General features: G+C 38.3%; 1 protein-coding gene across 2 annotated transcripts in view; it reads left to right on the forward strand.

Moving 5' to 3' along the window:
• Positions 1 to 13876, forward strand: part of SYNE1 (spectrin repeat containing nuclear envelope protein 1) — a 528817-nt gene that overhangs the window by 187116 nt on the left and 327825 nt on the right. For both annotated transcript variants that reach the window (XM_025384518.1, XM_025384520.1), the window contains 8 exons: positions 1062 to 1196; positions 3586 to 3744; positions 3958 to 4166; positions 5145 to 5253; positions 7135 to 7299; positions 10232 to 10399; positions 12289 to 12459; positions 13265 to 13405. In XM_025384518.1, coding sequence (XP_025240303.1) covers positions 1062 to 1196; positions 3586 to 3744; positions 3958 to 4166; positions 5145 to 5253; positions 7135 to 7299; positions 10232 to 10399; positions 12289 to 12459; positions 13265 to 13405 — 1257 coding nt within the window. The remainder of the gene's footprint in view (positions 1 to 1061; positions 1197 to 3585; positions 3745 to 3957; positions 4167 to 5144; positions 5254 to 7134; positions 7300 to 10231; positions 10400 to 12288; positions 12460 to 13264; positions 13406 to 13876) is intronic.

The raw sequence follows: 13876 nt of genomic DNA on the forward strand, positions 1-13876 counted from the left end.
GTATTTTTTAGTAGAGACGGGGTTTCACCGGGTTAGCCAGGATGGTCTCGATCTCCTGACCTCGTGATCCGCCCGACTCGGCCTCCCAAAGTGCTGGGATTACAGGCTTGAGCCACCGCGCCCGGCTTGAATCACTATTTTTACAAAATAATTCTGCATGTCTTCTCCTAAGACTGTGTGAGACTTAGTCATACGTAATATTGTCTTTATCTTCTTGGCAGTCATAGTGAAATATCATAGATGGGTGGCTAAAACAACAGAAACTTATATTCTCACAGTTCTGGAGAAGGGAAGTCTGCGATCAGGTGCCAGTATGGTAGGGTTCTGGGGAGGGCTATCTTCCTGGCTTGCAGATGGCTGCCTTTTCCCTGCACCCTCACATGGCAGAGAGAGTGAGCTAGCAAGCTTTCTGGTGCTCCTCGTCATAAGGGCACTAATCCCATCATGAGGACCCCACCCCCATGACCTCATCTGAACCTAATTACCTTCCAAAGTCCCCATCTCCAAATATCATCACATTTAGGGGGTAGGGCTTCAACATATGAGTCTGAAGAGGAACACAATTTGATGCGTAGCATGTGTGCCTATGTGTGGACATGTGTGCTTCTCTGTGCGCTTGTGTGAATGTGACAGTGGCTTATGATGAAGCATCAGGCCCTGAAGCACTGCAGTTGGGGAATGTGGAATTATGAGGCTTAGTCCTGGCTTCTGTCCAGTTCTTCTGACTTCACCAAAGGGGAACCAACGCTCTATCGCTGCAGAATCAACGTTTTGGCATCTCCCCTTGGAAGACGAGATATTCCTTTTGGAATATTCTACCAAATTTGAAAACCACAAAGAATTTTTCTAAAAAATAAAAAAAAACTAGTAGAATTTTGGATATGATGGCTTCTGATTCATAACTATAGGTGCACGTAGTTCATTCTTAAAAAGCAATAGTGGGTGCCTGGAAGTCTCAAAGAGGGCAGCAGCTGTCTTAGAGGCTGTTTAGAGGCTGATCATGCCTGATGCTGCCTTTTCGTCTGTCCAACACTCTTACCCACTTTCCCCCTCCATGTCAGGAGTTTTTCAGTCAGCTGGATCAGAGGGTGCTCAATGCGTTCCTGAAAGCTTGTGATGAACTCACGGACATCCTTCCAGAGCAGGAGCAGCAGGGGCTTCAGGAAGCTGTTCGAAAGCTCCACAAACAATGGAAGGTGAGTCAGGACAGGACGGAGACGCCGTGCATCCTCAATGAAGGGAGAAGCTTGAGTGTGTTGAGGTCCAAATGTAAGAGAAATTTAGAAATTCCTGGAAAGTCACTGTAACTATTTCCCTCATTTAAAAAATCAAAAAACTGGACTGAAATAAAACCTGATAATATATGATAGAATTGTGTTATTCCTATTTGTTATCAGCATCAATTTTATCCTATTACTCCAGCATTCTTTTTGGTTTCCTGGTTTTTTTTTTAAATCCTGGGTGACAAGAACGTTTAACTTATTCAAGCAACATTTCGTAAGCTTCTCTCTGCTGAATAAATCTTGTTACGTATACCTACTGAAATCATAAAACATGTATGTATAGTTTCTCCTCCCAAAGGTTTATACCATCTAGTTGAGATAGCTGTGATCAAAAAATATAAATGAAAACATTTTGTAGTCAAGAATTCAATGATGAACAAAGCATACTCCTCTTTCTCCCAAGAGCTTAAAAGTTCAGTAAAGGAGATAATTAGTTGCAAATAATACAAGTATAATATATGACAAATCCAAAAGTGCATATATTTATGAAAGCTTTGAAAGAGGGAGGTAGATCCACTTGGAAGTTGGAAAACAGTGAATCAAGTAACTAGTTTTGAGCCAGAACTTTAAAGAAGAAGCAGAAATGGGAGTAGGCAGGGGCTGACACAGCAGCCCAGAAGAGAGAAAGCAGGAGAGTGTGCAGGAGGACATGGGGGCCCATGGGCGTCCATCTGACTTGTGTGTCATGGGCTGTGGAAGAACCATGGGAGATGAGCTGGGTCTGTCCTGTGGAGGCCAACTTCAGACTGCATGTCAGATTCTGGAAGTAGCTGCAGCACAGTGGAGACCCATGCAAGGCTGTCTGCCTTGAGGTAGACAGGAAGACAGCTCTAGCTGTAGGTGAGTGTGTTCTACCTTGAGGTGATATTTCACATGCGTTATATGGAGGAGTTTTGGAGTTCAGAAGATAGGCAGCTGAAACTCTCTGCATCAGGTTGCCTCACTTTGTGTATTTCTCAGTAGTATAAGCTAAATAATTATCCCTGTGCACAAGAAAAACACAGTTAAAGAAATATCCTTTTTACTTGCTAAATTGCTAAATTTGAAAATTCAAGTTTTTCATTTAAAAAAAAAAGGATTATTAAAGAAATCCAAACTTTGTTAGGTATATTTGAAGCATATCATATTGTAAATGTGTTACAGAATAAAGACTATAACTGAAGATTGCATTTTATTACACACACACACACGCACACACACACACACCCCTCTAGGATTTAATCTAGGTGGGACTTTCCATAGGCCCACCTCATTTTTCTCATCAGTCATCTTAGTATTCTCTTTCAAAGGTAATCCTTTAAAATGCCATAGGATAGAAGTTAGTTAAAATTAATGATGGGACTAAAGTTAATGATGAAGCTTATGTTTATTATTAAAAAGAACATGAAATGTTATGGATTGTTTGAGTGCTTGCTTGCTTGCTTGTTTCTCAGGGTATGATCTAAGGAAAAGAGGATATGCCAGGTGGTCAGCAGCCTGAGCTATAGTTTTCTTTTCTTTTTAAAACTTTTTTTCACTAATAAGCTTTACTCATGTTTTTCCTTTTTGAAGTAGGTATAATATCTGCCCCTCCTACCTCACAAGGTCATTGACAAAATCAAAAGGGACACATACAGGGGAGAGGGTATGATTTAAATCTATGGTAAAATCCTAGCTTTTGTACTTACCCCTGAGACTTAATGATGTAATCTGTAAAATAAGAACATTAATACTCTGCAGGACTGGCCAGACTTGGTGGCTCACGACTGTAATCCCAGCACTTTGGGAGGCGGAGATGGGTGGATCACCTCGGTCAGGAGTTCAAGACCAGCCTGACCAAAATGGTGAAACCCCGTCTCAACTAAATATACAAAAAGTGGCTGGGCGTGGTGGTGCTGTCTGTAGTCCCAGCTACTCAGGAGGCTGAGACAGGAGAATTGCTTGAACCCAGGATGCAGAGGTTGCAGTGAGCCAAGATCTCACCACTGTACTCCAGCCTGGTCGACAGAGCGAGACCCCATCTCACCACCCCGCCCCCCCCACCCAAAAAAAAGGTACCGTGCAGAGCTACTGTGAGAATTAAATCAAGTAATCACCAAGAAAACACCTAACCCACAGCAGGCTGAAAGGATTTGCTGTGGTCCTGGTACTTGGAAAAATACAAAGTAGAGGGACCAGGTGTGGAAAGTAGTGACTCATTCACACTGGCCCTAAAAGGAATATGTTACGGATTTTTTTTTTTTTTTTTTTTTGCCACTTCAATTGGGAATATACATAATCAGGAACATCATCCTAATTTTCTGAATCTTCCTATGGAATGTAGGATCTTCAAGGAGAAGCCCCTTATCATTTGCTTCATCTGAAGATTGACGTGGAGAAGAATAGGTTCTTAGCCTCTGTAGAAGAATGCAGAACTGAGCTGGATCGAGAGACCAAGCTGATGCCCCAGGAAGGCAGTGAAAAGATAATTAAAGAGCACAGGGTACGTCTCCCACACCACAATGTGGATAGCAATGTCAAGTCACATTGTTCCATAAAGGATGTTACTAATATTTTGATTTGGATCTGAAAAAAATAGCTTAATTACCCTACCTTGGTAGTCTGCGTGGGAATCTTCCTTTGGTTTTTCTGTGAAAAAAATAAAAGTACTGTGTGGCTTCTCACAGGAATTATAAAAACATTTATTACACATTAGGTTTTCTTCAGTGACAAAGGTCCTCATCATCTCTGTGAGAAAAGGTTACAGCTCATCGAGGAACTCTGTGTGAAACTCCCAGTCCGGGATCCAGTAAGGGACACACCTGGAACCTGTCACGCGACTCTCAAAGAGCTCCGAGCTGCCATTGACAGCACTTACAGGAAGCTCATGGAAGACCCAGACAAGTGGAAGGACTACACTAACAGGTAGCCTCGGAATGGTCTCCAGAGAGTGGTGTAGTCAAACTTCATTCTGTTAGTTCAGAGATCATGATAAAACAAGAAATAACATATTTCATATTTATTGCTCATATTCTTGTACAAAAATCCTTCATTTAATAAAGAATGGATTTTAGTCAGAATCAGGGTGAGGCACTTTGTTTCCAAGTGACCCAGATGTTATCTCTTTGAGGCAAAGTTGGTCAATCCTTTTCTCCCCAATATCCTTATGTATTAGTCCTTTCTCACACTACTAATGAAGACATGCCTGAGACTGGGTAATTTATAAAGAAAAGAGGTTTAATTGACTCACAGATCAGCATGGCTGGGGAGGTCTCATGAAACTTACAATCATGCCAGAAGGGGAAGCAAACATGTCCTTCTTCACATGATGGCAGGAAGGGGAAGTGCAGAGCAAAAGGGAGAAAAGCCCCCTGTGAAACCATCAGATCTTGTGAGCACTCACTCACTATCGAGAACAGCAGCAGGGGGGTAACTGTCCCCATGATTCAATTACCTCCCCCCAGGTCCCTCTCATGACATGTGGGGATTATGGGAACTACAGTTCAAGGTGAGATTTGGGTGGCAACACAGCCAAACCATATAACCTCATATCCCTAAAGGGTGGCTTCTTACTCTATAGGTTTGTGTCTCACCCTGTGGGGACACACGAGGCCAGACCTCAAGTGGTCCCTTCCTTCTTTCCAGGAACTCATTCCCTAGAACACATCTTTTTCCTCAGCTGAATTCCCCCACTACCCCACCCCTAGTAACTGAGCACAGAGGTGGTCACCCCTGCCCTTCAACATGAGCTTCATGTTAAAAGAACAGTTTCCAGAAAAGGTGTTAATCAATTTGGTAATCACTTAATTGTTAAATTTCCATGAATAAATTCAAAATAGAAAGCATATTCTAATCATTCTGGTATGTTCTCCCTTTAATAAGAAAGTACTAATGTTATTTCAGATTCTCTGAGTTCTCATCTTGGATATCTACAAATGAGACACAATTAAAGGGGATCAAGGGTGAGGCCATCGATACTGCCAACCACGGAGGGGTTAAACGTGCCGTTGAAGTAAGTTCAAGGTCATTATTTGCTAGAGGAAAATTTCCCATAGTGGAAAAATAATGTTCGAGAATTTAACGGTTGTCTCCTTTGTTCTTTCTGGAAAAAAAAAATTCTTAAAAATTGTCTTTAAAATAAATCTCCTCATATTACTGTGGAGCATTGTAGAGTTTTTTCCTATTGAATCTTTGGTAGCTTTGAGAGTTAGTCATGCTCCGTGGTGCCACAAATGCATCTTCAGCTAATGGGGAGTCCTGAGTGGAAAATTGCATGCATGGGCGTATAACCCAGTGGAGATTTAAGAATCATCATGGAAAACAAGAACACTGTATGCTTTTATACAGTACATTTTCAGCCATGCAAAAGGCAGGTCACAGAAAAATCAGGGAAGTGGACAAGGTCTCTAGGCATCCTTTCTATGTGACATTAAGCTGGATTGGTTCATTTCAGCCTCTATGAGTGTGGGTGCAGCCTGAGGAACCCCACCAGGGCCACAGAGCCCCAGGTTCAAACACAGTTTGCATTCTGTAAATGGCACTCTCTCACTCTTAGACACATAATATTGTGAAAAGTCTTCATCTTTCAACATTTTTAACGCTTGCAAGTCACATAGTTGCCACATAGTTGCTGTTGAGGGCAATACATTTCCTTTCTGTTCATGTCCTTTGAGTTTTTTTTTTTCTTTTTCTCTTTTTTTGAGAAGGTTTGGAGTGCAGTGGCACCTTCATAGCTCACTTCAGCCTTGACCTCCTGAGCTTAAGCAATCCTCCCACCTCAGCCTCTTGAGTTGCTGGGACTATAGTCACATGCCACCATGCCTGACTAATGTTTGTAGTTTTTATAGAGGTAGGGTTTTGCCATGTTGCTCAGGCTAGTCTCAAACTCCAGGGCTCAAGCGATTGGCCCCACTAGGCCTCCCAAAGTGCTGGGATTACAGGTGTGAGCCATTGCCCCTAGCCCATTTCTTTTTCAATTAAATTATACAATGCTAGTAGTGCTCAATGTCATGGTATGCATGTGGAAGGATATCGACATTTGCTACTGGTTACTTTCATGGTACACACAAAAAAATCACATCCTAGAGTGAAGACATCACTGGGGTCTGGAACCAGCAATTTCCTATCCAGTGTGCATTTGCCCTGGCAAAGCCCTGGAGTGGTCCTGGTTGGAGACCCCTGCTCCCAAGCCACCCCAGAGCTGCTGTAGGGAGGACAGGCTGCTCCAGTCACCTCTCCCTCAGTCAGCAGCCCTGCGAGGTCTGAAACCCTGGAGTCCTTCTAGCATTTTCTTGTCAATAAAGCCTCCCTTCCTGAATTAGAACTGTGCTCCCATTTATACTTCTTGCTATATGGGATATTGGCTTCTAAAAGCTAATAAAAATTAAGGAGAAAATATAAGTTAATGAAGTTAAAATAAATCTTTAGAGCATCCATAACAATATTCAACAAGTAGAGTGTGCAATAAAAGAAATCAGCTGATTGAAAAAAAGAACTTTCATTATTTTTTTCACAAAATACCATCTTCTTTCCAGCTCACAGGAAGTGAGATAACAAAGTGTATGTATGTTATAGTTGCCAACTGTGGCATCTCATGTTTTTCTACAGTATTTTTAGAATCATCTTTTTTATCATCAAGGACATATCTCTAAGTGTCTAACCAATCTAATTATGAAGCTGATTTTTTTGTATAGACAACAGTATTCTTTCAAGCACTTGTGGACATTTGTTAAAAATATGTACACAAAGTAAAATAAGCAGGCACTGTATTGCTGAATGATGTCTAACTCTATTCTGCTCCACCTGCAAACCTTCTTAGGCTGAGTCCTCTATTGCTGGAAAGTTATGATTTCACAATTGCACTGTGTTCATCAAAAGTGTTCTCTCATTTCAGGAGATCAGAAATGGTGTTACCAAAAGGGGCGAGACCCTCAGCTGGCTAAAATCCAGGCTAAAAGTTTTGACAGAAGTTTCTTCTGAGAACCAAGCCCAAAAGCAGGGAGATGAACTGGCAAAATTATCCAGCTCTTTCAAGGCTCTGGTGACGCTGCTGTCAGAGGTATAGCGTTTACTCACACTCTAAACAGACAGTTCTGGGTGAGGCATCTGGAAGGTTCTTTTCTTCTGGTAGTTTAGCAAGTAATTTTATAAAGAAACCATAGTTGAAACAGAATAGTTGTTTTGCTTTTTTATATGAAGCTTGTTGGGAAAGATGAAGAGGATGTTTGATGTCTGGTCTGTGCCATTATTGGAAATGTTAGTTCAGTTTCATGACCTAGATCTGAAATATAAAACTTATCAAATCCACACTTTTTACTCCTATGAAAAGCATTGTTATTTTATGGTCAGCTTAAGATATGTCATGGAGACTAAGAATAAGGCTTAGGCTCAAAGAAATCCAGGGTTAGAGTTTAAATGTGATACCCTACCTCCTAAGTAACCTTCAATTTACTTAACATCTAGGTCTTGATTTCCTTTTTTATAAAACAGGGTTAAAAATACTCACTCTAAAAAGCAGCGTCATGAATTAATGCAGTAATGTATGTAAAGCACATAGTGTAGTTCCTGAAATAGAGTAAATGCTCAATAACTGGTCCCTAGTAATAATAAAATATTCAGCATTTAATCAACAGGTCAGTAAAATTCTCTTTCTAGTGTTTTGATATGTGTTTTAATGTTTTTCTATATTCCTTTATAGATTAAAATATACAAACCCATCTACTTCGTTTCCAGTAGGGCCACTTCCACCATCAGCAAAAATATTTTTACTGACCAGATTTTTGGATAAATCTAAGTTTGTGCTTTGGAAGATAATATAAGAATGTAAAGTAGAATAGATATTTACCAGTATTTCTTGAAATCATTTAAGTATAAACTTGCATGGAAAAATGGCCTAATAGATGACAACAAAATGACCATAAAGGTCTGTTTCTGAAAATCTGAAATTCTCCATGGAGATTTCTCATCTAACAGTTCATCCGTTAACCTTCATGTTTTTAATCCATTTCAATATGCTTGAGACTCTAGTGCTGAATTTACATAAGGCAAAAATACTCTGAACTGCTTATGAGTTTAGTTTTATGTGAGAGTTTTTATATATAAATTAGAGTTTCCCCATGAGTTTTTGACAAATTGAAAATAGTTCTATGATTAATCAAATTTTGGAACATAATCTATTTCAATCCTTTGATTATCCTTCTTTCAAAGCAACGGTCAAATTTAGTCAGTTGCCACAACCATAACTTTAGTGAAAATTTGGCAGTTGCCTCTTTTGCTCTTTCCTTCCCTCCTTTGGTGACAGGAAAAGTAAAAACAACATTCTAAAAAGTTAGTGTATATGAGGGTGATCTTTGAGCCAAGATCAAACAAATAGTTTTAGTTATTCACAGACAAGCTGGTAGAATATTTTGTCCCACTAAAAAAAAATAAAAATTGGCTGCCTTTAAAGTTAGAAGTTAGTAGTTTTCCCTAACATTTACCAAGGCCATTTGCTTTATCTTCCAAGTACTCTCATGATTTTGCCCCAGGACTTGTAGCAAGAATCTATCTCTAATGAATGTTCACACAGACATTAATTTTTTACACACTCATCTACCTTAAACTTCTGTATAATTTATATTAATACCCCTTTCTGCTACTTGGTCACTTAACGTAGTGAAAGCAGAAAGAGAAGAATGGAGAAAAACACATTTTGTTTACAGATGGATTTGTATGAAGGGATGGATTTGGCACATTCAGCCCCTTTCTTTGATAAGAATTCATTTAGTATTTAAATTAATGTTGAACACAATGTGTTTGCAATTGTCCAGTGTAAGAAAAAAAAAGACTGTGGGTGGATGCACAAGATACAGTGAAGAGTCATTATTTCAACAGATTTGCTCGATTTATACTGAAATTGGGAGTTTGTGGTTTTCATACTTTCTTATTGCTGCTTCTTTGGAGAACAGATTGCTCTCCCTGGAAAAACTTAGATCAGAAGAGAGTCAAAGAAAAAAGATAGGATAAGAAAAGAAGAACCTGGAAGATTTCTGTGGTAAACAAGTGATAACACGTAAAAATGATGATCTTAGTGAAGATAAAGGATAGGCTTTGAAAACAAAGGATGTTGGTAAAACGGAAATAGAGGAAGCAGAAATTAGACAGAAAAGAAAGTTCAAAATTTAGGAAAATGATAAGGAAGAGAATCCATTGGATGACTACAAAATTGTAAATTATATTTATTTTTATGTAGGAATATTGGAAGTACATTTATAACAAATACTCTTTTATTCTCTTTTTCAACTCTACAAATCTTTTCCTATTTGCTTTAAATAATATGGACTCACTTTCTTGTAAGTCACTTTTATAATTAGGTTTTAGTCATGCAATTATAATTAAACAGACCTAGAAGTCAATATAGATATAATACATGCTGTTTTGTTATCCTTCCTTGATTACCAGGTTGAATGGGTTTTTAATATGCCACAGAGCACCATATCAAATAAAGCCTGCAATCCCCATAAATGATTATGAAATTTAATAATAATGGAATAAACCTAAGTAATATGAGAAAGAATAAAAATTAAAGATCTGTGTTTATATTTCAAGTCATTGAGGTAGACTTTATGCACACTCCTAAAATATGTAAGATTACATGATCTTCAACAGGGGGGGTTTTGATCAAAGGGTACAAACATCAAGTTCTAAGATGAAAAATTTCTGGGGTCTAATATACTGGTGGTGACTGTAGTTAATATTACCTATTGCATACTTGAAACTTGCTAAGAGAGTGGACCTTAAGTGTTCTCACACACACAAAAAAAAAAAAAGAGAGAGAGAGAAATATGTGAGATGATAGGCTAATTAGCCTGATTTGGAGAATCATTTCAGTCATGTAGTATACCTTTAATATATACAATGTTTATTTGTCAATCATACCTTACCAAAAAAATTATACAAACTTCAACAAGTAGCATATGATTTATATGTTTTTTTTTTTCATGAAAATGCAGGTTGAAAAGATGGTAAGCAATTTTGGGGACTGTGTACAGTACAAAGAAATAGTCAAAAATTCTCTTGAAGAATTAATTTCTGGCTCTAAAGAAGTCCAGGAACAAGCTGAGAAGATCTTGGATACTGAAAATCTGTTTGAAGCACAGCAGTTACTTCTTCATCACCAGGTAAAAATGCCTCTTTCTTCCAACGAGATTATGTAAAGTTGATTTGCTACTGAAAGAACCAGAGAGATAAAGAATATAACCACTGGCTTGAGGGAGTGGGTAAGGAGGGCATGGGAAGGAACCAGTTGAATGGTTAAAAGAATTTGGCACTTCTAGGTTTTTCTTCTCTGTTAAATATTAAACATTTCAGGATATTCTGCAACATAAATTTTCCAGACTGAGTGACTTGATGACATCAAAAAGTTCAAGGAATACTGTGGAGAGAAAATTGATTTAGCTATGAAAAACTACACAAAACGTACTAGACTCTCCTTTTCAAAACAGAGAGGAAAGGCATAGATGGACCAGTTGCTTCATATTTGAGATCACTGTTCTTTTGCCATTATGTTAAAATCTTTCTCTTCAACTTACAACGTTGAAAGTATTTTAGTTTGAGAAATGATGACTTACTTGAAGTACTAGACCTTCCTGGAGTGTACATCCTTATAAAGGATTAGAGCTAGAAATAAAGAAATTCTGGTACATGTATTAATAAGAAATTATTCTGATCAACTTAATTTCTGATAGTCTGGTAGCGTACATCAAAAAATGTTTGCATAAAAGGAATATATACCTTGTTAAATGCAATATAAATGGAAATTTGATTCAAATAAAATATTTTAATGAAAAAATTCTAGCTAACCTGATACACAGTAGCAAAATGGTAGCTAATTATATAATATGTTTGTGTGTATTATTATATATGCATGTATTCTGTAATATATAAAAATGGAAGTTGCATTAAAAATATGTGTAAAATCCCAGCCTTCAGGATTTCTAGATTTACTTAATAATTATAAAAAGGCTGAGTATAAAACATTAATATTTGGTGTTACATTGTTCTCAATCATTGTGAAATGGTTTTTTGGGTTTCCATTTACTTTAGGTTCAATAAATTTAAGATTATAGATATTTATGTTAATATTTTAAAACTCTTCTCATATTTCTTGGGCCACGTACTTTTTATATGAGTGCATTTACTTTGTGAAAATTTGTAAGCTGCATATCTGAGATTTGTGTACTATTCTATTTGAAGATTATACTTCAATAAAAAGTTCACTTTAAGACAATTTCCCCCCCCCCCACAAAATCTCAGCAAATTAACCCTTCCAAATATACTGAGGAAATACATATTTATTCATTTATTTTTGGAGACAGCATCTCACTCTGCCACACAGACTGGAGTGTTGTGGCACAATAATAGTTCACTGCAGCCTTGAACTCCTGGGTTCAAGTGACCCTCCCACCTGAGCCTCCCAAGTTACTGGTATCACAGGCATGCACCACCACACTTGGCTAATTTTTTAATTTTTTTGTAGAAACAGGGTCTCGCTATGTTGCCCAGACTGTTCCAACCTTTTGGTCCCAAATAATCCTCCAGATTTGACCTCCCAAAGTGCTAGGATTACAGGTGTGAGCCACTGCACTGCCCCTGGCCATAAATCTCTTAATATTTGCTTTTTAATAAAATAAATGATTTTTTAAAATTGGAGTTGGGACTTCATGTTTTTAAGCAGAAAATAATTATTTAAGAACAATCATGTCAAATGAATTGTTTTGCCAGACTCTTCCTGCAGTATTGCACAAAATGCTAAATGTTCTCCAAATCTGCACACAAAACACTAAAGCCAAATTATTTATGCTGTTTACCATTAAAAACATACAATATTTATAAACAATGTTCATCTTTGACTAATATAGCATCCGACTACCATTTCAACTGTTAATCTTAGCTGTAAAATACATTTCGGGCCCACCTTTCTGTACTTCTGTTAAGTGTGGGTGTTGATGTCCCTACTTAGCTGTTTAGAGAGCACAATTTTATCCATCTGTTGAATAAATGCCTCTAGCAAAAGACAAAGCGGATCTCAGCAAAGAAGAGAGATGTGCAGCAGCAGATCGCGCAGGTGCAGCAGGGAGAAGGAGGGTTGCCTGACCGAGGCCGTGAGGAGCTGCGGAAGCTGGAGAGCACCCTGGACGGCCTGGAGCGAAGCCGGGAGAGGCAGGAGCGCCGCATCCAGGTAGGAGCCGGAAGTCAGGGGCCATTTAAACAGAGACTGGGCAGTGTTCACTTACTGTTGTGCCTCATAACAGCAAGGCGAACCTTTGTTACTGCCTCTGATGTTTCAGCCCTGTGTTAAATTCTGTACATGAATCATCTTTTAATCATCACATCAGCCTTAGAGATGGATATTGGAATTAGCACATTTTGCAAGTGTGGATGCTTAAGAAGAAAGAGTTTGAGGACTTGCTGCTGTATCACACAGCACTGATCAATAATAAAGCTAGGATTTCATCCACACTTGTCTGAATCCAGAAATTTGATCATACTGTTCCACTTTTCCAGGAAGCCATGCAGCCACACGTTTATGCCACCTTTATGCTTTATTGGGATGCTGACACATTACCTTTAAAAATGTTTTTGAGTTTTTGCCAACTGCTCAATTCTCCCTCTTCATTTCCTTGTCCCTCTCCCTACCTTCTCCTGTGCTTCCTTTCTTGTTTGAGACAGATTGAGAGGCCTTTTTTTTTTTTTTGGTTACTTATCTACATTTTAAGTAATATCTTTACATTTCTAAGACTTTACAAATTATAAAAAACTCAGAAATCATCTGAGTCCATGTGTCTTCTCTTTTTGTAGATGAAAACATTGACAGAGAGAAAAGAAATTCTTACAGAAGATGCTAGAATCATCTCTATTCATTGTGACTGTGTGAAAATTGAAATGAGAATTCACTGAAAGTTGACAGTTTTGCAAACGAATGAACACGTGATAGTATTTCGTGACATTTGTAACCCTATTGTTGTTTATTTTTTCAAATTTAGGTCACATTAAGAAAATGGGAGAGATTTGAAACAAACAAAGAAACAGTAGTAAGATACCTTTTTCAAACAGGTTCCAGTCATGAACGCTTCTTAAGTTTTAGCAGTTTGGAAAGTTTATCTTCAGAATTGGAACAAACAAAGGTATATTATGGCTCCTTGGTACTCAATATTCAGAAAAAACAAAGCAACACAAAACAAAATTATTTCTCCTCCGTTATTACTATAATCGTCGCTGTTAATTTAATCAATACTTACTATTTATTGATGACCCATTCTTTCAACATATTGGAGAATGAAAACATAAGTAGGATTAAACATCAAGAAGAAAAACATTTTATCAAATTGGAAAATGGTTAGTTCCCTAACAGATGTGTACAGAGTTTTTAAAATCTGGAAGCAGGCCAGGCGTGGTGGCTCTCTCCTGTAATCCCAGCGCTTTGAGAGGCTGAGGAGGGTGGATCATGAGGTCAACAGATTGAGACCACCCTGGCCAACATGGTGAAACCCCATCTCTACTAAAAATACAAAAATTAGCTAGACATAGTGACACACACCTGTAGTCCCAGCTACTCGGGAGGCTGAAGCAGGAGAATCACTTGAACCCGGGAGGCG

The sequence above is a fragment of the Theropithecus gelada genome, chromosome 4 (assembly GCF_003255815.1).
Source record: "Theropithecus gelada isolate Dixy chromosome 4, Tgel_1.0, whole genome shotgun sequence".
Taxonomy (NCBI): domain Eukaryota; kingdom Metazoa; phylum Chordata; class Mammalia; order Primates; family Cercopithecidae; genus Theropithecus; species Theropithecus gelada.